The following is a 23,407-nucleotide window of genomic DNA, read 5'->3' as shown; positions in this document are numbered from 1 at the left end:
ACTTTATATTTGGCTCAAACTGGGAATGAAACTAAGGTACTGTTTCTAAAGCAATAGAGAATGATGAAGTGCAGAGTCTAAACATTCACTTTCTGAAGTCTCTTGGATGATTTAAAAGTGAAATTTATTCAAGGATTTGATGGATATAGGCTTACTCTAAACCAGTTACTGATATATCAAATTATATTTGTAGAGACAGGAGTTTTAGCAGATGATATTTTCCCAGTGCTGAGTGGAATGGCTGTAGGTATTTCCCTTCGCTTCATACTGCCACCGTCTGTAAGATGAACATCCTCCTCTCAGCTAGTCCTGTCATGTTAGTCTCTTTAGTCAAGTGTCTCTCAGGACCCCTGGGTTTGCTTTTTGTGTGCCATTGTAAGAAGTATGTGCACTCCTTTGAGGGCATCTCTATAAAAGCTGTGGTGGTATGGGAAGGGTGTCTCTAGTGGTGAGTGTCTAAAGGTCATCCAGACTTAAAAAATCTCCAGTGGTACAGATTCAAACATTGGCTTGAAATTACTGAGGTATATCTGATTGTACCTTATGCTGGGTAAAATGACTTGTTTAGATCTTGAATAGCTCTGGTGGTGGTGATTCATATGGCTGTCTGTTTTTGGAATTTTGGGAGGGGATATACCAAAAGTCAAAACCAACTTCAGTCAAAGATCTAATTCATTAGACAAATCTCGGTTCTGAAACCAGGTAGTTGTGGCTGTCATGGAATAAGTTCTAGACCTGGTCTTCCAGCTGCAGTCTTACTGTGGTGTGAACAGTGGTGGTTGGATTGACTGGACTTCAGCAGATATGGAAGGTCATTAAAAGCACTTGAACTTTAAGTCAGTGCTCTTTGGAAGCAGCTTTCACTGTGTCTGTATTGACATTGTTCTCTCTGAAGTAGGGGAGGGGGAAGACGGCAGGTGCCTTAATGTTAGGGTAAGGGAACACATGTACACGGTGTGTACATGTACAGGGTTCGGGTCTTCAAGTACAGGGTGTCTGTGTCTCACGATAAGATGCACATGAAACCTGACAGTGCATGGGGTTACTATACATCTATACATCTGTTTCGGAATTAGTCATTTTTGGTGTTTCTATCACATTGTAAAACTTCTCCTGGTAGACCTGCTCTCAACTGCTGATTTGAGTTCAAGTCATGTTGTTTTCCATTTTGACTGAGAAGTATTTAATTTTTTATGTCTTCAGGAGGCCAGCTTGAGCTCTATTTATCAAATAGTTTAAGCCTATGATAAGATGCTGAATTCATTAAACAATATTCCATATGTCCTACCAGACTTTGAGATGTCACTTTTTAAATGAGCCAATCATGAGTGAAGTGAACATTATTCATCTTATGCTAATGCTACACAGAGTTCTTTGAGATGTGTGTGCTGTGCACACATCCCACAACCTATATTTTTACGCCTGAAGCAGCTTCTCATATCAGCTTGCTCTTCCATGCTCTGAGTCCTTCTAGCCTTCAAGTGGGCGGGATATGAATGAATATGTATAATGTTATGTGTGTATATATGCATATGTACACAGAAATATGTAAAGAAAGCTATTTAAACTTTAAAAATAGTAGTAGTCAGCTGCACACATTGAAGCACAAGCAGCTGTAATCCACATCTGTAGCAGTGGTAGTGAAGACAAATGCAGGCGTGTGGAGAGAAATGGGGGCTGGACCACCTTTGTGAACAATCTTTTAAACTATCCTGAGGATGGATTTGCTAGGACTTATGTCTGTCAACTGCAGAAACCAGCTTGAATGCTCTTCTAAGAGGATTCTAGGAGAATGTACCAACATGGTTAATATGACAACTATATTTGTACTTGTGAAGTACTTCTGTTTTCATTACCATACAGTACAACTCGAGGTGAGTAAACCACTATCTTCGTATTCTTCTTGTTAAAGCCTGCTTCTAGCATTTCTCCTGTGATGAAAATCCAGTTGAAGGCATTGGTACCTGCACCTTAACAAGAAGCTGATGAGAGGAAGGGGGTAATGCTTGTTTGTTGGCTTTTTTAAAATTAAGGACTTGATTATTTATGTAACATGTAGTCACAAATGTAATCAAAGTGCAGATAAATCATGCTTCCCTTTTCCAGAATTTAGACAGAGATCTCTTATTGTTTCCTGATTTCTTGTCTGAAGGTATAAAAATACCACAAGTACTGAGACTTTTAAAGGTAGTTTTAATGCAGCCAAAACAGTGAGGAACATAATATCGTACAGGCATCTTTGTTCAGAGACCCAAGTTCTCTATCAGTGAGCATTTCTTCATTTCTTCTCTAGCTAGATATTGGAAAAAACCTGATTTATTGAGCTAATTTTGCTTTTTTACTTTAAAAAAAAAAGAGTGGGGGGGGGGAGAAATGGGGTGAGGTGAGTGATTTCTGATTTTCTCCCCCACCCCCCCTTAAAAAGCCTATTTACTACCTTTCAGTTCTTTGTTATTGCTTAGTTATCTCATATTTGATCTCTGCAAGTATTATTCCTGTTCTTGTAAATATACTGAGAAAAAAGCTTCTCCCCTTAATTTTTAGGCAAGACTCACAGATGGAAAACAAACCATAAACAAAAAAAGCATTACCGTTAGTATTGATGTGAGTTCAAGGGAATGGTTGCCAAAGTGGACCAGTTGGTCCATCAGTACAGAAGGTGGGTCTTTTTCCAATCTAGAAATAGGTTGCTGCCATTTTTGTATGTCCATCCCTGTGATGATTCTTCTGAAAGGGGCAATTAAAAAAAACCCATATAAAATGAAAATGAAATCTGTTTGTCTCCATGAACATAAAATGAACTCTTTTTATAAGTTTAACCTCAGAAGACTCCAGTTGACTGAAATTGGATATCAAAGATTGTATCCAAATGGCTAGCAGAAAAACAAGAGTCCAAGCTAATTTTTAAAAGTTAAGTTTATCTGTGATAATGCCTGGTGTGCACTTCAGGAGCTGCTCTGGGATAGCCAGTGCTGATACAGGTTAAGGGACACCCTGCATTGTACTGGTGGGAGACAATACAAGGAACAAAGCTGGTATGTCTTCATGTCATTATCTATTCGTATTTTCAGAGCGTTAACCCTGGGGTGATTCCTTTATCATACTGGAAAGCATGAGAGCCTTTATTAAACACAAAGAAGACACACCTCCATGCATGTTGTAGTGTGCAGAGGCAAAGTGTTAATTGTGCTTTTGTTCCTGAACCCCCCCGAACCTGGGCTGGAGGATGACAAAGGGAATGTCTGGGTTGGGTTTATTTTTCCCTTCTTCTAGGAAAAGCTAATATCATCATCAAAATATGTTTAACTATCTGCCTTTTTCTTGTGAAAGCTCACTGTTGCAGATAAGGTTACATGCAGAAGTCTTCCCACATGCCAGTTGGGAGTAACAGCAGATAACTTGGAGCCCGCAGCTAAGATGAGCATGTTGGAGTGTCTGTTTACAAATCAAATATCGGCCTGGCATGGCCTGTCCTGGCAGCAGAGCTGTGCTCGCGCTAAAATTAAAGAGGAGGCTGGAAAGGGAGACATTCCTCATGTTCTGGGCTGGTCTCATTGGTTCAGCAGCATGCACCACTACTGCGCTGCTGGCATGGTAGCCAGCACAACTACAGTAGCACATTGTGCGCTGGTGGGTAAGAGCTCAACAATAAGGGACTGGAAAAGACTGCTTTCCATAGAGAGGTTTTTAGAAGGCTGAATATTACCAAAATAATTTCACAAAGCTATATAATCTGAAAAGCAACTGAAGTGACTGCCCTTGATCTGCTGCCAGACCTCATGGGGTATTGCTTTCCACAGGCTGCTGCAGCATACTCGGCCATGTTACCCCATCCCATAATTTTTTTTTTCTGCCATAGCTGAGCTTACTATTTATGCTAGTTTGAAAGTTAAGCATGCTCTCGGGTAAGCAGAGGGAAAAGTAATTTTACTGTTGCTATGTGGAAGAATGGCCAAACGCTTGCATGTATTTTTGGGGTGGTATAGAGTGTTTAGAGTTTAAATTCTAGCCAAGGGTGTTCAGGTTTCTAAGCCAGCCTCTGTGGCTGGCAGCAGCTCTTGTAGTGTTGTCAGCCCTGCTGCCAGCGATGTTGTGATGTCCTGGAGGGGACAATATGGCAGCCTCTTAGACTGAACCTCTCAAATCCATTTAAAGTCAAAGACCTTAAAAAATGTTGTTAAAAGGTCCCCAAAGCAGTGGGACACTTCAAAAGTTAAAGTAAAAAAAGCATCTGAAAATGGGGTGTCCTTGGCTTCTTCACCCACCTTGCAGTTAGGAGCAGTAAGTTTACATAAAGGTGCTGTTTGTAGTGCTTCTAGGAGCAGTGCTGGTGCAAATGCCTGTTCTTCACATTCGGTGTCCATATTTTATTTAGAGCTTCTGATGCTTTCTTGTTTATTGGGAAGCTTGCTTCTAGCATCACAGGGGAAGAGGGTGATCTGGGTTTTCATGTTTGCTTTCTTGGCATTTTAAATATTTCTTGTCTCCTCTGGGATGCCGTGCTGTATGCATCTTGTGGTCGTTATTCATAATTTAAGAACCTGTCTTTATAGAAGAACATGTGCAACCGGCCCATCTTTATTCAGTCAACTCTTGTCTGAAGCTCATCATCTCAGTGATGAGCACAGCTCTGCAACACTTTGTTAGAGGGTCTTGTCTGTCATGCTTCTGATTTTTTTTTTTTTAGTTTTGATCCTTTCGAGTATCTGGGTGATGAAAATCGTGTCATCAGTATTTTGTGTCTCGTGCTTTCCAGCTTGAAGGTGTCTTGTATGTGGCTGCTTTTGTATGCTGAGCTGTTTCCATGTCCTTCAAACCAAGCATTGGCGTGTATGTGTGATGGTATGTAGTTATACAGGAGTGTATAATAGTTGATTTCTGAGGTTTCTGCTACTGCTTGTCTCCATCTCTCTCATTCACATTCATCCTATATTCCCTTACACTCAGAAACTGCTCTTGCATGGTCACTGACCTGGGATCTTGATCTTCCTATCTGCTCCCTTCTCTGACCTGGTTGTGATGCAGCTGGTCCCTAAACTGTTGTCCAGATTTTTGGAGAGCTTTCTTTCATAATGCTCCTCATAGCTTAGAAGCACTTCCAGTACTTATTACTCCCACAGTAGCCGCTCACTTCCCCTGTGGCATTTCCTACATGGCGTAGAACCAGTTCCCTGTGAAATCTCTCCTGGGTACTCTTGCCTCACTCTTCACCTCCATCCCCAGAAGCCCAGGCAGCGGCTGGGCCACTGGTCCTTGGGTTGCTGCCGTGGCCTCCCTGGCCTCCCAGCCAGGCTACACTTCCTTCAGCACTCAGGCTGTCTATTCTTCATTTCTATGGTTGGGCAGGAAGGACAGCCCACTTCACACTTTTGGAGCAGGTGAGACTAGCTGAGGACAACCTTGAATTTCAACCAGAAGATCAGGTGGATGTTTCCATTTGTCCCCCCGCCCCTCCCCAATACTTCCCTGTGTAGTTGTTGCACCCATTGCCTACACTGTGCAAGATCTTTGAGGTGAGAGTCACCCTGGCTTGTTGCTGCTTTTGTTCTGCACAGCCGCTGTTTAATGCAAGAGGTGTGCACCGCTAATGGTTTGAAATCAATTTTTCCACTGCTCTAGCAGTCCTCTACTACCGCTCTCTGCATCTTCTTGCTATGCTCAGCTCTGAATAGCACACGTTTCATTCTCATCCAGATGCCATGAGCAGGGTTTTAAGAGCTGTGGCTCCCTAAATATTCAGCAGGCGAATAACCAAGATTTCTTAGTTCCTCTTACACCGCCTCCTCTTTCTTCTCATGTCAATAGCAAAGCACTGAAGTACTCTTTCCCTCTGTGCCTAAAAATCTAGTTCCCCTTCTGTTGGGCTGAGCATTTCGCTATGAATCAGTGAAAAATCAGAATGAAGTGTACATTCATACAGGCGTATACTGGGGATTTACACTCCCACTTCCCTTATTTTAAACAGTGCTGGCTTTTTAAATGTCAAAAAATTTAAATTTTAAGCTTTTTAAGGAGAACAAGTTGTTTTGACAAGAAGAGGTTGTTTACTGTATAGTAAATGTGAAACTGGTAAATGGCATGCAACTTCTTCGTGCCCTGCAGTATTGTTCACCTTTACTCTTAATTTATTACTACTACAGATGTTTTTGATTCATGTTCAGGGGAATATTGCTGTAGAGAGCTAAAGTACTTTTAGTGGAGGATAGCTTGTGGAGCTACTTACAGAGCAGCAGTGAAATGGGACTGGAGCCACTTATTTGAATACTTGCAGTGCCTGTTTCAGAAAATAAGAACAGTTTCATTGAAATTGAGTGTCCAGGTTTCTGGAAAATAAGTGGGGTGTGTGTTTTGGGGTTTTTTTGGTGTTTTGGGTTTTTTTTAAACATATGAGCCTTGCACCTGGTGTTACCAAACTGCTCAGATGCTTGCACAAGGGTGACTTTTGCAAATGATAGCTCTAATGGGTTTTTTTAGCTGCTAAAGCCTGACGTCTTGGGCAGAGCTGACAATTTAGTTGAACTGAAAACTTGGCTATGAAAGGCAGAGACTTGGGTCTAAACTTTCTTGTGGCGCCACTGGAACCAGTAAGAATAGAGAAGACCTCTGCTGTGTTGTATTTGATTTCTTGTGTTTTTCATAAGTAGGCCTGAGGACTAGCAGGTGATTTAACTATGTTCCAGACAAGCAATTCTCTTTGAGTCAAAGAACAACAAACAACCCAAAAAATTATATCAACCATGTTAGGTGGTAGTCCCTTTTTCTTCTATGAATTCCAGTGCTCATGAGGAATAAGGGTATTTCAGTTTTCAGTTTTGTGCAATCACAGAATATTACCGCAAAGCGAGTGGAACGGAGTAAACTTGCTTCCTTCATGATTGTGTCTTTTGTTTTATCTTTGTAAGAAGGAAAAACATAGTCTAATTTTATAATAATGAGGCTGTACAATAAACTTCAGAGAGCACTTGCTGGTGGTTGAATAGATCCTGCAAGGCTTTGAACGGAAAACTCTTCCACCTCTCATTGTAGAAGGCTCTGAATGCAAGTAGATGGAAGCAAAGATTGCTCTTGAACCACCTTAGGCGTAGTTAACTCATTTAACTATGGCCATTCTCCTTGAATTGTTTCAGTCATCTTACTTGTCATTCAATTGATCCTTCAAAATTGACACTTAGAAGTAATTTATAGTCTGCAATCTGTCAGCTAGCACTCAGCATTCACACTCTGAATTGTTTTGTTTGGGTATATATAGGTCAAATGATATTAGCATAGTGCATCTCTTGCAATCTTAATTTCTAGTTTAGATAATAGCATTCAGAAGTTTGAGTTTTTGTAAACATCCTCTTAAATCTTACCTTTCAGATTAGTGCATGAGTTGGCCATAATGCTGGGATACTTTAAGCTAGACTTGGAAATCTCATAGATTTTGGCAAATGTGTGTTTAACAGAATTTCATTATAATATCTCTAAATTTTTTAAAACTTGGTTTTGAATGTTTTAAATATGTATATGTTTGTTTTTATGACTAAATGATTAGGTAGCTGTTAGTTAATATGTTTTACCACAGAAATTTTCTACGCTCAAAAATCCTGTGATTTCCCTTTGCTCCAAGGTTCATGTTTCTGCAGCTTGAAGGCTTTGACAGCACTTAATTGTTGTTGTTTGAAAAGCTCTCATCTTTGTATTAGCCCTGTAGAGACCTTTACTGTAGATTTTATTTTAATCCGATTTGGCAGCTCGAAGTAATTAAAATACTTGCAGGTGGTGGTCTTGCTCTACCAAGATCTCTCATTCTTGCTGCTAAGTGTATATAACTTTTTTCTGTCTGACCTCAGGCTTGAATTCTTGAGTCCTGCTCCAGCCTCCTCTATTTATTTCAGTGTCCAGTCCCCACAGCAGGGACTAGATAAGGTTGTCCCCCTTCCTCCCCTCTCCCTGAAAATAGCCATACAATACAGGAGAAGTGAGTTAAGAAAAACTTGTCTCCTCCAGCTGTTGGGATGACTTTAACAATTTCAGGTGTAGCTGTTACCACTACTCAAGTGACTGAGCTGCCCCATGTGTTATGAGACTGCTGCTGCTGATCTGCATTCAGGTACAGGAGTTTTGTCATGCCAGCAAAATAACTAGGGAGGTGAGGTAGGTGACATGCACTGACATCTTGAGGGAAGGTTTTGTATGAGAATATCCAGCAACCCACCACAAGTGTCTGTAAGCCTCTGTAAATGCAGATAACAATTCCATCCCTTCAGTAGTCTCTTGTATTGCAGAGACTCGTTGTTTAGAGGCCAAACCTTCTCTTAAATGTCTGGTCCACAGCAATGCTGTCCATTAGTAGGACTGCTGGGAAGCTAAAGGCATAGCATGCACCTTATGGTTGACCAATTTAAAAAGGGGGAAGGGGAATCCTGTAAATATAACTCATGTAAAATGCTTCAATCTTTTTATAGTTTTTCCTGGTTATAAAGAGATCTAAGATATTCATGAAGTGGTTGTTAAGGACTTATCTTTTTCCTGAAAGCTTGTCATCTTCAGTCTTGTGCGCAACAGAGGGAACATCTCAGATGTGATCTCCCTCTGAGTTCTAATATACTTTATTTTTATCTGCACTGATCTGTGAACTAAATCCATTTTACAGGATTTTCCTCTACGATTCCCTCTACCATTTTTAGATCGTTATAAGCAGATCCTAGAGAAAATGCTTAATGTTAGAATATGGAACAATCTTCCCAGGAAAGATCTCTGTGGTATCAAGCACTGACTTGGCTCTGTTTCTGCAGTGTACCAGCATACGTGTACCAGAGAAACACTTTTCATACATGTGGTCTCTTCATGAAATTATCCGTGTGCTCTTGTTGAGAGGTTTCTTGGAACCTGTAATTGTTGATCGGTTCCAAAAGATGATTCAAAAATTGATTTTTAGTCTGACAGATTTGTTATAGTTGCAGGTTTCTAACTTTAAAGAAGGCTTTTTTTTAAATGAACGAACTATTATTATGCTGAAACTAAAAATATCAGACTAGCACCAGCCTTGTAGAGCTGTAACGAAGTGGCATCAAGACTTTTTAATAGGTACAGAAAATAGCTTTCAGAAGTGCCTTTCACACACATGTGCACACACACAGAGAAAGGAGTAAAGTGTATGAGAAATACAATTTTCCCTGATAAATCTTCCAGTTAAAAAGAACATATTTTCTGTAATGATATGGAGTTAACAAAACTGGGAGGACTTGAAAGGTTGAGGGGGAAAGGAAAAACATAACCGTTTCCTTTCTGGTTTTCACGGCACTGAGAAGGACATTGCAACTTGCATTGTGGGGCTGAGCAACAGTCCTCCTGACAGAGATCACTGCTGGGTGCTTCTGTGGGAAGGTGTTGAAACTGTCAATAAAGCACCAATTGTATTTCAATATAGTGCTGCGAATAAAGCAGAAAATTCATCCTTTATCCCAGTGTATTTTCCAAACATTCTTTTAAAACTTGCTGGCTCCCTTGCTTTTGTGTAGTCTATCACTTAATCAAAGTTGAGCAATGGATGCTCACTGGATAGTAATGCTTTTATGGCCTTTTTTTTTTCCTTCCCTTTGGCAAACTACAAATGAGATCGTAGAAGTAGTGGAGAGTGTTTCCACTTAAACTGGCTGTCTCAGTGCGAGAGGAGGCAGATGAACATGAGCTAGTGTTGCTGCTGCTTCCCACTACGTTTCACAACACCCATGTGCCAGCCCGGCATGTGATCTTTCCCTCACACTGAGCCACAGAAATGTCCTGGTAGCCTGTCTGCCTGGGGAGGAGGAGAAGGAGGGGGCCCCAGCAGTGCCCATGAGGAGATCCTGGGAAGGAGGATTAGCTGCTTAAAACAGCAGTTGCTGCCTGTAAGGACTGATCTGCATGATGGTGCTTTTTAATTTTCTGGAAATCAGGATGGGTACTGAATCAGGGGCATTTGCATTAGTGCGAACCTGGTTCATAAACTCTGACGTTATCTGAAACTGCTCTTGAAGTTATACCTTTAGCATGAGGAGAGAGAAGATTAATAAAGTATTGTATCAGATATTGTGCCGTGCTTATTTGCATTCAGATAATGTTGCATAAATACTTATTTCTCTGTGTTTTCAAACTTGTTTTCATTTAATTTAGATGAAGGGTGAATAGAAGCTGCCAATTTGGCCATCTCTACATGATTCGTTATTTCATAATACCTGTATCATATTCCCTCTCGCTCCTTTCCAAACTGAATTATCCTGCTCCCTTTAATCTCTTTGTGAAGGAGGCCACCCATGCATCTAATAAGGTTTTTTTTCCTTTCTCTAAACATTTCTTAAGTCCTTTTTTTTAACCTTGGAGACCATTTCATGCCATTTGTCAACCTTGATGCTATGAATTTTTTTTTTTGCATCCCATACCTCCTTAGTGTAATGCACACTAATCTTTCCTCCCTATCACACATTCAGGAGACTATTTTCAGTTTAGGGTCTTATGTGGGAAGTTGCATGAAAGCATGCAAGAACTTTTAGCCTGCTGCATTCAGTACCTGGACTAACTTTGTAGCCCAAAAATTTCTTTTGCAATTTCTTCTATTTTCAGAGCTTCATCAGAATACTCTCTCTGAATTCTTTTCATTGTATGAATTTTTGTTTTAAAAAAAGGAGGGAGAGAGGTTCTGATGCTGATCTTCATCTGTAAGGGTTTACCATGTTGCTTACATTTGTTGGATTCCTTTTAACTTTTTCTGTAGAAGCTAACATTCTTCTATCTGTAAATTATGCTAATTATACAGGCAGGTCCTTTTTAAATGTTGTTTTTGAATACTAGTGTGGTTCTAAAGCATTTAGTCTTCTCTTTCCATTATCTTTTTATTTTATATATATAGGGGTGTGTGTATGTGTGTGTGTATATATATATAAAAAAAATTAAATGGTCCAGCAGTATTATCTGGAAATACTTATAAACACATGTGGTATGTGGAGTTGATTACAATAGTTGTAGTCATGGTTACACGTGATGCTCTGCCTGAACCCTATTTTCAGTTGCTTTATATCTTTTGCTTAATTTGAAAAACTGAAGTTGAAATAGACCACATCGTCTCTTACCCTCCTTATTTTTTAGTTGAGCATTTTGGATGTTCCATAATGAGAGCAAGGTAGATAGGGACCTAGTGTTTGCTCTTAGCACTTACAGGGAGTGATGGTGGCTTGGGCTGGAGGATGACTCTGCTGTCAACTAACAAGTCCAGCGTGTGCAGTGAAGATGACTTGTATGTAAGAGTTGTGCCCTAGTTACCACACACTTTCTTAATTTTGCAGCAAGCCGAGGACTTTCAGGAAGACAAACCCCTTCGGTTAGGGGAATTGAATGCTGCCATGGCAAATTGAATTCTGCACCTTCTAGTCTCTGGTGCTGGGCGAACTATTTAAACAGAAGTTGCCATCAGTTGCTAACAGTGTGACTTGTCTCAGTTTGTCTCATGTGATGAGCCTCAGGTCTCTCTTGCAGAAGTGTTGTCTTCTCCTTGCTACCGAAAGTGGCTTTGAAGCTGTGCTTTGAAAATGCAGACATGCTGAGCACTGTGGAAAATCAAGCCCTCGGTGTCCAAATTGGTCACTCAATTAGTAGTTCCCTTTGACAATTTTGGCTTTGTTCTCTGTGGTTCAACTTTACATTCTTAAAACCCTGGTAATGCCACCTAAACAGAATTGTATTATAGGGTAAACTTATTAATAGTTTTGAACATTTGGATATAACTGTAAGTTCCCAGGAGAAGAATTCACTCCAGGGTTTGTATGGGATGTGGTAAATAAGCCAGAGTTATTGTTTTCAGGCGCTGCCTTTCTGGTGTGTGCAAACAATGACTTCAGCAGCTTCCAGACTTATTTTTCTGATTCTTCCAGACTATGGTCATGGTTTCATGAGACATGGGTATTGGAGGGCCTACAAGATGAAAAACACCATCACCACATGTTGCAATGCATTGAGCCATTGCAAACTGGTGTTGCCTATTCAAATGCCTTCATAAGGTTTTGGAGGAACAATTTTGTCCCAGCAGACTGCATGCTGGTTTGGGTGCTCCATGTCCATGCTGCTCTGCCTTTACAAGGGGCCCTCATGCTCTGACCTTCTTTTTGGTGGAAATGGGTGAAGTCGCAGTGCTCATGCTCTGGCTGGCAGGCTGGGAGGTGTGCCAGATGTCCTGGTGCCAAGCTCACAGGTCTGCCGTGGCCTCCACATAGGTGATGCAGCATTATCTGATTACACCTTTCAAAAATGACTGCTTCCTCAGGGATTTTTAGGGGCTGCTTCTTATTTAATTTTCTCTGTAAAGCCGTGCTAGCCCCATGTTGGGGATGTGGTTTTTACCAATGGAAGGACTATGCCAAACTGAAGGCACTTTGAAAAACCTTTTTAACGTTGTCCGTTGTCAGCAGCTGATGGGGCTGGAGAGCGATGGTGGCTCTGCCGAGGTCTTGTTTCAACACTGAAGTCACAAAATGTCAGCTCTGCTCACACTGTGCTGCATTAATATAATTAATTTAAAACTGCAGGTTTTTTGTGGACTTGAATATACAGACAGAGCACTTGAGGTGTGCAGATGGCATTAGCGGTTCAGCCAGGCTTTATGTCTGGAGTGATATCAGCATTGCTCTGTACCCCCACCCCCTCCTTTCCTTACCTGGCTCTTTCATTTTCTTTCACCCCAGCTCTCCTCTTTTAAATCAAAAAGCCACTTGCACTAACAACTTCTCTTTTCTTATATTGTTGCCTGACTCTTTCTTCCCTCCTTTTTTGTTAAATCACCGAGAACACTCAAAGTCTTTGCAGCCAAAAATCTCCACGTGGTCTTTCATTGAATGATCCTAAGTCTCTTTCTGCCTCTGCTATTTGTGATTTCAGTGGTGTTGTCTAATTGTAACTCCCAGTCAACATACCAGAAGTCATGGAGGCAAGGGTGGTGGTCTCATGGATTTGCTCTGAGTGGAGGAAATAACTTAAGGTTCTACAGCACCACTGTGAAGTTCCTATTGACAAATGTGTGTGTGTGAGAGAGAGAAACAGTATGGATAACTGTGCTTATGGACCAGACATCTTGAGACTAGTTTTCTTACAGTGTAGGGCAGAAATCTTGCAGCACCGGAAGATGATGTGTATGAAATAGTCTGTTCTGAAAGTGCGGAAAACTGCTCCGGTTTGTTCAAAGGCACTACTTTCTAAACCTGTGAAATCTGCATGAGAACCGGGATATTTTAATGTGTTCTTCGAGCCCTCGGCTCTACTGAAGAGTAATGTTTCCTTGTTTCTTTTTTCCTTGTAAAGCAGCCTTGATTTGTGGGGCTTGGTGTAGGGTAATGCTGTTTATAATGAAGTCAGAATTGGCTTTTAGAGCCTCATGAATGAAAGTCCACAGCATAAGACTGCAGCTTTTTGTGAGAGAGACATCTGTGCTATAACAAGAGCAGGAGACCCAATTTAGACAACTGCTAGAAGGAGAGCTCAAGAAAAGGAAAGACTTTTTTTCTAGCTTAGATTAAATATTTGTACAAATAAACTTTTCTTTTCAGCTGCTCATCAGAATTGCTGCTGCACCACCAACTTGGCTTTGAATTTTGTTCTGATTGCCCAACAAGGCTGTACACGAAGAGTGTTACGGAAGAGCAGCTTAAACAAAACATGTTTGTTTTGCAGCAGAACTAGAGGCTTTGGGCTAGAGAGAAAAAAATTTGGGGAGAGGGAAAAGACACTGCAAAGAGAAATATGAACAAATGAAGGATGTGATTAGAAACTGGCTGTTGCAGTAAATACATATGAAGCAAGAAACACATGCAGGAGTTGAGTTCTGTGTTTTGAAAGTGAGTTACGAGAGAGATCTGGCTTTGAATACAGTTGCAATGCCTTCTCCCAACTGGATCAGCTGGTACAGTTAAAAGTGTTCTTACCCATGAAGCTTGCTCCTCACACACATATACCCCAGCTGCTGCTGAAACTTTTTTACTAGTTCATTTTAAATACAATCTAGTTAAAAGGCTACCCCTGAGGTATTGATCACACTTAAAACCTTGTTGCCTGAGACTGATGGTGATGAAAATACAAGCATCTGAGGACAGTGCTGTGGAGAGCAAGTGTCTTTGACCCAAGAGGATTGTTTCTCATTTCGTTTAAAGAAAGCTCCAATCCTTTGAGGAAACTTCTCATAAATGTTTGGTAAAGCAACTCTTTAGAACATGGGGGCTCAAATCACTTGGATTAACGCCCAGATGGACACTGTCTCCAACTGAAACGGCTCAGAAGAGGATTAAGGGTCAGTATAAGTGGAGAACTCCTGGTGAAGAGGGGTGTGATGCTGAATGTGCTACCCTGGGTTATTCCTCAGCACTAACAGCAAAAGACCCTTTTGGTTCTTAGGCTTCTTGGAGCAGATGCAAGGCTAGTGTGTTGAGAAGTTTTTGATGGCTGATCAGAAACATTCTGAAAGTAGTAGTTTTTAGAGAGGATGTAGTGTCTTTAAAAAGTTGTATGGATTTAGCTTTAAAGCATTTATTTGCTTGGTGAAGCTGGTGACGTTAACATATAGGTCTTAATGTAAAGGTATGTTTAGTCCAGAATAAAAATTTAATACGGAAATACCTTACAAAGTATCAATTATTATCCAGCAAAGTCTTTTGTTGGTACTGCTGACATTCCAGCTTTGCTCTTTTCCTGTATCATTAAGGATGAAAATGAAATTATGTGATTTTGAAGTGATGCAGCTTTGGGGCAAAGTAGACATGACCTGGTGGTCTGCATAGTTCAAATGTAATAAAAAATTTGTCTTAACTAAAGATGTTAGCTCATGCTGTGATACGGTCTGCTGTGTAATACAGCATGGGTGTTGACAATACTGTAGGGACAAAGAAATTGCTTTATCAGACTAATGAGCTCTTCAGTATCCTATTTCAAGTAAACATCTCAGAGTGGATCTCCAAGCCTGGGACTTGCTTTGCTTTTCTTGTTTTAAAACCCTGACCCCACCTGAGATTCTGTTCACCTGTTGGTTTCAGTGGTGGCACAATCACTTAAGCTGTCTGTGGAAGAAGGCTTTCCTCTAATCGCATGCAGTGACTCTCCCGGCTTGTGTGGAAGTATGACCCCAGACCTGCAAGACCTTGCACTTCTGCCACTTGTCTGTGCCAACATTTCAATTGTCTTAAAAGGATCTTCCACAGACTCTTAATTTATTTTAACCCCCTGGAGCATCTCTGTTTCAGTAATATTTACCAATTTCAGAGAAAACTTTTCCTTAGAAAGTTTCAAATTGTCAGATCTGAGGAATGGCAGAAAAATAATTTTTTTAGGAGATTGAAACAGCAAACTCTCTTAGACTAGGCTAATCTCTACTTGTATGAGGAGAGGACAATTAATAACTTGTCTATGAAAACAAAACAGTTGCCAGGAAAACTTACTAGAACCTATACAAGAAGGATGGGGAAATTTTGCAGTTAGAAGTAGTAATGCATTGCTCAAACTTGGTGAGCAGTGTGTCGCCTTTTAAATACCTGATTTGAAATATTACTGTTGAAATGTCTGCGTGCAATTTCAATTTTAGAAGTGTGGTAAAGATTGGAAATTATACTGATGTAAGTTGTTATTAAATGGCAGTTTATATGCCAAACTTATCTTAACATCTTTTATATTGTAGTAAAAGTATACAGTCCATTAATAAATTATAATTTTGAATTCTTAATCTCACAAGGATAAGGACTCCAAATTTTACGTTTTTAGGGACTGGGTTTTTGTGCACACTCAGTTGCTGGTTATAGCAAGTGGAAGCATACTGCAATGACAAACTACACATACGTGGTTTTATGCCTACTGCTTTCCTTCTGTCCCTGCTTCCTCGTTTCCTTCCTTTCCCAAAAGGGTTTCCTCCCTTTCATACTGACATTTTGCCTTAAGGGACTGACTGAAGTGAAGAATGGCACTTTGGTCATGGAAGAGATTGCAAGTGTACTTTTTCACTTCTTGGTGTTTGAACTTTTCCAGCATCATTTTAATTCTTGAGACAAAACATGAGGATATGATAAACAACAATGATGTACTTGTGTTCTGTGCTAGTTACTGCCACAGTCACTGTTTTTTGGAACATTATTTCTCACCAGGAAGAAAGTATATACCATGTGAATTTTAAAGCGATACAACTGTGGGTATTTTAATGTTTTTAATGGAATATTCTGACACTTTGATTTTCCAAGAAGTCTCATTGTTTCTTGCAGCTTAGTCAAATGGAAGATGAAGAAAATAAAACAAATTATGCCAAATACAACTACTTTATTCAGATTTCTTTTTCCCCTTGTCATACGTTTTTACCTGTTCCTCCTTAATTGGTCATTTGGTAGAAAGCTAATTGTGACCCTCAAATAACTGTGAAGATACTGTTCCGAGAGGTTCCTTTGGAATGGATCTTTGGGAAAACTGTCAAAATAACTGTGGAACAGCTCTTGATGTGCTGGTTTTTCTGGTTAACTTCTCTATGTAGATAAGCCCCAACTACGTAAGAGAATAACATTTTCATGTATGACCTAAGTGTAATGGAAGGAAAAAAACCCCAAACGCCAAACAGTGGCAAAGTTATATATACGTGCTTGGGATAGACAGAAAGATTTTATTCCAGTTTTGCTCTTCTGTAATTCTTCCCACCTCTGCTTTAGCCCACTCTAAGAACAGGGGACTTGGAGGTTTATTTTCAAAGTTTGGGACTTACAGTGCAGTGTGACTTCTTGGAGTTATGTTCTATATTTTCACATTCATGAGGTTTTAAATGCAGATTTTCTGACGTGAGAAGGAAAACTGTGTGCTGGTTCTTCCCAAAATAGTTAAAATTTCTTCCTTATTGGAGCAGATGTCTTGAATGCTCTGTGTTCTGATAAAACTGTTACAAATTTCAGTGTTTTTACACTTTTAGTTTTGTTAATCTGTTTTGAAATTGAAATCTGTAATTTCTTTTACCTCTTGATAGGTGCTGGATAGTTTGTTAGCTCAGTATGGAACAGTGGAGAACTGTGAGCAAGGTACGGCTCTACTCTCAAATTGCTTTTAAATTTGTAGTGGGAAGTGAGTGCACTGGAACTTAACCTCTTTTCAATGTGTTTTCCTCTCTAGTGAACACTGACACGGAGACTGCAGTTGTAAATGTAACATATGGCAATAAGGACCAGGCTAGACAGTAAGTATCTTATTTACTTGTTACTGTTGTCTAACTTGCATTTTGGAAATAGTGTTGCAGTTTTATATGCGACTTTGCTTCTGATTAATTTATCGATAAAATGATCATGTAAGCTTTAACTTTTAAGAAAGTCTCTTGGTCTTTCCCTCACCAGGTCTTGTGTGCTTTACCTTAATTTGTTATTTTTTGTCATCAACTTTTCCTGCACTTTGATTCAAAATAAATTAATAATTTTTAAAATTGAAAATTTGGGTAAAATTCCTTGACTGGGGAGGGCAGAAAGTTAGTGATTTGTCAGTTACAGAGGATAGGAGTTATTGCTTAATAATTTTTAGTCACATCCTAAAAAAGTTTTGTGATGCCCTTTTACGGTGTTTGTTGTTCTGTGTCTGTCTTCTGGTTAGCAGCTGCATTCTTCTCCTATTTGTTTCTGTTATTTTGCTACAATTTTCTCCTAAATTATTTTTTTTTAATTAGAAAATTTAATGCTGCTTCCAGACACAAAAGGTCATAATCTGAATACCTAAAATAACTTATCTGAGCTTTTTGACCTTTGGGTCGCGTATTTTATGCTTGCTTATATCTTCAGTAATTGGTAACTTTTAATATAGATATTAAAATTGAAAAATATAACGCTTAATGGTTGTATATTCTTTTCCCTTAAATATCCATGTTATGTTATAGGTTTCATTTTGCTTTTCCACCACAGGTAGAAAAAGGACTTGTGTGTTCCTTAATTTTTAATCTGGTGACATAAACATATTTTTCCCCTCTTTCTAGCCATAACAGGTTAAACAAAACCAAACCCATGCAATAGCCTACAATGATCTTTTTATTTTAACTTTGAAATTTCTGCCACCTTGTGGCTAACTAAAATCAGCAGTTAAGATGCAGAGTATGCTTATGGTATGCATTAATTCATAATTACAAATGAAATAATATTTGTACATATAATTAAGTAATTATGACTTCTGTGTAACTTGAATGCAACACATGCATTTAATCTGTTTAAGTGTTAGGTTACTTGTTAATGTATTCTAAGCAAATGTGATGGGAAACTTGTGTCAGTGGTGTCTCCTGTGTACACTGGAGTGGAAGGAAACAATGTTCTACTTGAATTCACTATTTAACTTTTCTCATCTGAATTGTTCAACAAGTTCTTCTTCAGGTTCTTCTGTTGGTTTTAATTCTGTTGCACAGTAATTAAGAAAAAAGTTGAATTTCTAGTTCTGAAGAAACTTATTGTGCAGTGTTGAAAATTAATGCTACATGTGCCAGTTCCTCCTTCGAAAATGTAAGAAGAAAGTACCTAAAATACCATGGAGAGAAGCATGATACATATTTTTGAGCTGTTTTTCATGTGTAGTAGGTTCCTGGACTTGTGCACTTGCTTCTGAAGTTGAAAACAACAATGTACAGTTTCTCCCCCCACAAACTGTACTTGCTAAATTTTAAGGTCAATCCTAAGGAAATGCCGAGATAAGACAAGACTCTGGAGAAGTGTTCAAGATAATTTTGTTTTGCATTGGAAATCACATGACAATAACTGAAAACATCTTGAGTCTGAAGCAGGTGAATTAGCATCCAGCATGAATGTTGGAGGAGGACCTGAAGTGACACAGGTTGAATGATGACTTAGTTTGGTTTCCTTGAACAGGTAGAGCAAGAAGAGGAGCCTTGATTTGCTTTTGTGAATGGTTTGATACAGACACAGGGTTTTCTAAGCGGATGAGTCCATTTTCTGTCAGCTCAGGTCGTCTGTGTTCAGGACACAACCTTGCAACTATTTGGAAACCCCTAAGAGAAAAAGTGGCAGGATGGAGATTTTTCTAGGCAAAAACTGCGAGGAATTGCAATGAAGAATCACTACAGGATCTGTGCGTGTGTTGTTTTTCCGTAGTGACTGTGGTGGTGTTTCAGTTGAATGGTTTTCCCAGAGATGACCTAGCTTTGCTTCTTGGAACTGGCTGTGGTGGAGAGCAGTGACTGTGGAGGGGGAGTGGTATATGGGTGCCTATAGCTGATAAAAGGCAGTGTTGGTCAGCCTATGCAGTACAAGGAATAACAAGAACTGACTTTATTGAAAGCTGTTTAGTGTCGTTGAGCTGATAACAAGCTTTGCATTTTGAAATGTAGCTGTTTAGGTTAAATGATCTTGGCCATGACTTCTGGAGCAAACACTGTGCTATGAACTTTTCTATGCCTCTGCATACAGTGGGTTCCCAGTTCTAATTGTGCCTTTTCTGTGCTTTTTACAACACATGTACTAATCTCACAAATTAGCAGTGCTGGCTGACAAAACAGGCAGTGTTGATTACTTCCCTGCTGGATAGACTGTGTGGCATTGCTGTGTTGGAGTGTGTACGGGTGATGCTGTGCGGTGAAGGTATTGTAACACAATCTGGAGATACTTTTCATAAGCAGTTCTAAACAAGTGTGGTATGCATTGCTTGGAGGATGTTACTTTTGAACAAAACTTTTGGTTCCACCCAGTTGGGAAAGTGAGCCTTACAAGTCTAATGGTTGTGGCAGAGGCCTTTTATCTTTAGGCTGGTTCTGCAGTTACAGCATATTCAATATAGGGCTGGACCCAAAATTAACTTGGAAACTGAAATCAGTGAAGAATGCTGCAGTCGTTTTGAGAAACAAGTCTTGGACCGAGCACACAGCATGCAAAATCTGAGATGTGCACAGTTACTGACTTCTAGGTGCAATGGAGATCTGTGACTTTGACCTGTTGTAGTGATGCCTTTCTTTCCTGGCTGCACAGGCATGAGGCTGTCTTGGCAGGAAAAGTAGGGATGGTGTTCCTTGTCTTTATGTGTCCAGATCAGGGGAGCAAGCGTGGCAGATCAGGTACTTGTGGGAAGCTCAGTAGGTTTGTGGAGAGGTGTACAGCAAGCACAGGGCCGTGCATGGGCCTGAGAAAACCACCCTTCGCTCTCCAGGACTGTGGGTAGCAAGGAGAAGTCTGGGACTGCCAGGGCATCTCTGTGACCCCATCCCCGCCCTCCTTTCCTGCAAGCATTTGGGAGGGGAAAGTGGTGGTGGTTGTTTCAACTCAGAAACTGCCTCTCCCACTATCCTTCCTGGAAACTGAAGTGGGCCTCACAAAGCATGTGCATGCTGCTGTGGCACACGCGATTACTGAACATCGAGGCAGGCTATGGAATATTTGGAAGAGAGGACTTTAGAGGGTCAACGTCAGAGCCTGGAGCCTGTGGTTCAGTGTGAACAACCCAACCAGCTGCACGTAGGTACCGAGGCAGCTTGGGACTTGATTGCCAAAGGGCACCTGCTCTTCTCCCAATATTGATCCCTGATTGCAACCAGCAAGATGTGTTGACTGTGTCCTTGTGACGTGCTGCCACCTAAATTATGTCTGTTATCTTCAAAAGTTACACCACCTCCTCTTTCCCTCCCCAGAATGTTCCAGTGTGTAGGTGTCTAGTGCATGCTACAGGATTTAGCTCTACCCAGGATTTTGGAAGGGAAATTTTGTGCAAATTTGGCCTCGCATATACGGTGTAGGTGTATATTGTTTTAGTATGGGCCTAGAGGGTTATTTTTTTACCTTTTTAGCTCAGGAATGAGGCATGTGTGTTGGTTGTGTCTCATAACTGATAGTGTATTTTAAATGCAGGCTGCAATGCGAGTAGCTCAGGATCTGCATCTTTGCAGATATAAGTAGGTATATTACTTTGAGTGTTAAGACACTAGTGGTCACCTTTTAATTACAATACTTGCAAAAAGAAACATTTTTTTTTTACCCTTCTCAGTGAACCACAAAGCTGTGTGTGTGCGCACACAACACGTACCCTTGATGAATGAAAAAGAGTTCACATAACTAATACTTTTACATGCCATCATAGGTCAGGGCTAATGTTGCCATAGGAACAATAATAGTGAAAATTCAGTGGTGTATGATTATAAGCTTAGATTTATGTTTTTCTTTGGTTTTATTTTCAGAAATACTAATGAAAACTATATTTTTATTTAATGTAAAAAAAAATCATTATGCCAAAGAAAAATTACCACATATATCTGTCTTCTCAGTATGCAAATGTATCTGTTCAGGGAGGAAAAAAGAAAGGTGGTGTATGTACAAGCTGCATGTGGGAGTGAAATATGTTCTCCATCTAGTGCTTAGTGTCACTGCGCTATCAATGGATGAATGATTTCCAGCACAAGACTCGGTGCTTTTACTGTATTCATTTATCTAGGATGTTTAACCTCCACTAGCATCAGAAGGGAGAAGGCTGGGCAAAGATCATCTCATAGGGAGCTCACCAGAGGATAGTGGTGAGATGTCATTTTGATGGGAAAAACTCAGGTGACTAATTTAAAAAATATTTGTTTAAAGGTTTCATTTTTATGTAGGAATCCTCTTACTTCTGGGCAGGTGTCATGTGAGCATAAGCCAGGCTGCTGTACAACTTAGCAGAGTATAGGTAGTAGTCACTGCAGTCACTTAGTGAATTTGGTTTATTAAAAAATTCTGAACTACACTATGAGATTCCTGTGTACTGCTCTTGCTGATATATGAAATGGAAACATTTTCCATTTCCACTAAATATTAATTTTTTTAAAGAAGATTTGGGGGAGGAGGGCACCTCTTAATGAGGAAGTTTACTGAATTTTTCTCTATCTTTGTCCTCATTAAGTGACTCTAAGACTTTTAGTGCTTGCCTAAAAGGTGGTTTGTGGGTTGTTTCAGCAGGTACCAGTAGTGCACTTTGACAGAGGTAAACTGTATGGCTTTTATTAACTTGTGATCATGGAAGGAGACCCCCAACCCTCTTGGGAAGGCAAAGGTGGTGTTGCTGTGGTTTGGACTTGATTTTCCAAGGTGGTCAGTCAGTGCGAGTATGGGCTTTACAAAAGTAGCTGGATTTAATTTGTGTTTGGTGGACTGCAACAATGATGTGATAACCTTGACTGAAACAGGTGCCACTAGTGCTGTGAAGAACCAGTCGCTTGCTTTCCTCTGATGCTGGCTTTCCCAGGGATTGAGGAATGGCTCTTCTGGTAGTAAGTGCTGTCCTAGATGCTGTTTTACATCTTCTATGTTTTACATATTTTGCATCCATCTAGAAGACAGTTCTTAATCATTCATTTATTTTTTTTGTTTCCTTTTCCTTTTTTTTTTCTTCCCTCCCCTTCTTCTGAAGCAGTGCCTAGATGCCTCTAAAATTTTGGACTTGTTATGATGCTGAAGGACTACTGAGCCATGACCTTGGCCAATTCCAGCCCTATGTTTTGTGCCACAAAATTGTAAAAATAAGTTCAGAAAGGTTAAATAAAGATGTATGACAATACTTTAAAAACCTAGTGAAAACTGTCAGGTGTTGGAATGTGAAAGCCAAAGTGACATTTCAAAAGCTCTAGGCTTGTGTCTTCTGTAAGAAATGTACCAGAACTGTGTATTTGCTGCATCACTGAAAATGAGTTATCTTGGCATTCCCCTGTGTGTGCCCGAATCAGTGCAGAATGTGGGACCACCTACCCAGGAAATGTCAGTTCCACAAAAGGCTTGGGAGAGCAGCGTTTAATTATTGACTCTTCTGACTTCTCATCACTTGAACAAGTCAAATTATAAAACAAGTCCACTTATAAAATAAGGAGAACTCTGACTCAGAGGGTGAATTAGTTGTTTTAAAGTTTTCTCTATAAATATCTAAACTAATTTAAACAAGTAATACTGCTGTAGTGTATCTATTATACTAGAGAATCTAGTAGAGAGTTCTACACATACTGTAGTATCTCTAGTGTCTAAATAGACAAGTGAACTTTAAAGCAGAATTACCTTCAAATACTTGCTCAAAACCAACCTATCAAATATTTAGTGTGTTATTTTTCCATTTCATCATATAGTGTTGGTGGCCAGGGATTGTTCACTGCTGTGACATAGCTGATTGTCCACAATGGCAAATGAACTTTTCTCAGCTTGCTTTGAATTTAAGATACTTATAGTTATATAGAACCACTTAGGAATTTATAAATTGTTCTTAAGTAGAAAAATTCCAACCTTCTTTCCAAGAAAGTATGGTGCATATATATGCCAGTTGTTGCTGTATAATTTTTGTTGTGAAAACATGATAGCTATGTAGCTTGGTTGCAAACAAAAAGCCTAGTCTTTTCTTCCCCTGCCACTTCTAAGCAAGAGTGAGAAGTCTTGTGCACTCATTTAATGTAAGTTTTTGTATTAGTGCTGGG

The 23,407-nt window shown here is 39.8% G+C and overlaps 1 protein-coding gene across 2 annotated transcripts in view; it reads left to right on the top strand.

The window, feature by feature from the left end:
* Positions 1–23,407, top strand: part of IGF2BP3 (insulin like growth factor 2 mRNA binding protein 3) — a 116,998-nt gene that overhangs the window by 54,670 nt on the left and 38,921 nt on the right. For both annotated transcript variants that reach the window (XM_074837362.1, XM_074837353.1), the window contains exons 4-5: positions 16,985–17,036; positions 17,128–17,191. In XM_074837362.1, the coding sequence (XP_074693463.1) occupies positions 16,985–17,036; positions 17,128–17,191 (116 nt within the window). The remainder of the gene's footprint in view (positions 1–16,984; positions 17,037–17,127; positions 17,192–23,407) is intronic.

This window comes from Strix aluco, chromosome 1 (genome assembly GCF_031877795.1).
Source record: "Strix aluco isolate bStrAlu1 chromosome 1, bStrAlu1.hap1, whole genome shotgun sequence".
In the NCBI taxonomy this organism is placed as follows: Eukaryota; Metazoa; Chordata; class Aves; order Strigiformes; family Strigidae; genus Strix; species Strix aluco.
The sequence above is the reverse complement of the archived record's forward strand: the minus strand, read 5'-3'. Positions and strand labels throughout refer to the sequence as shown.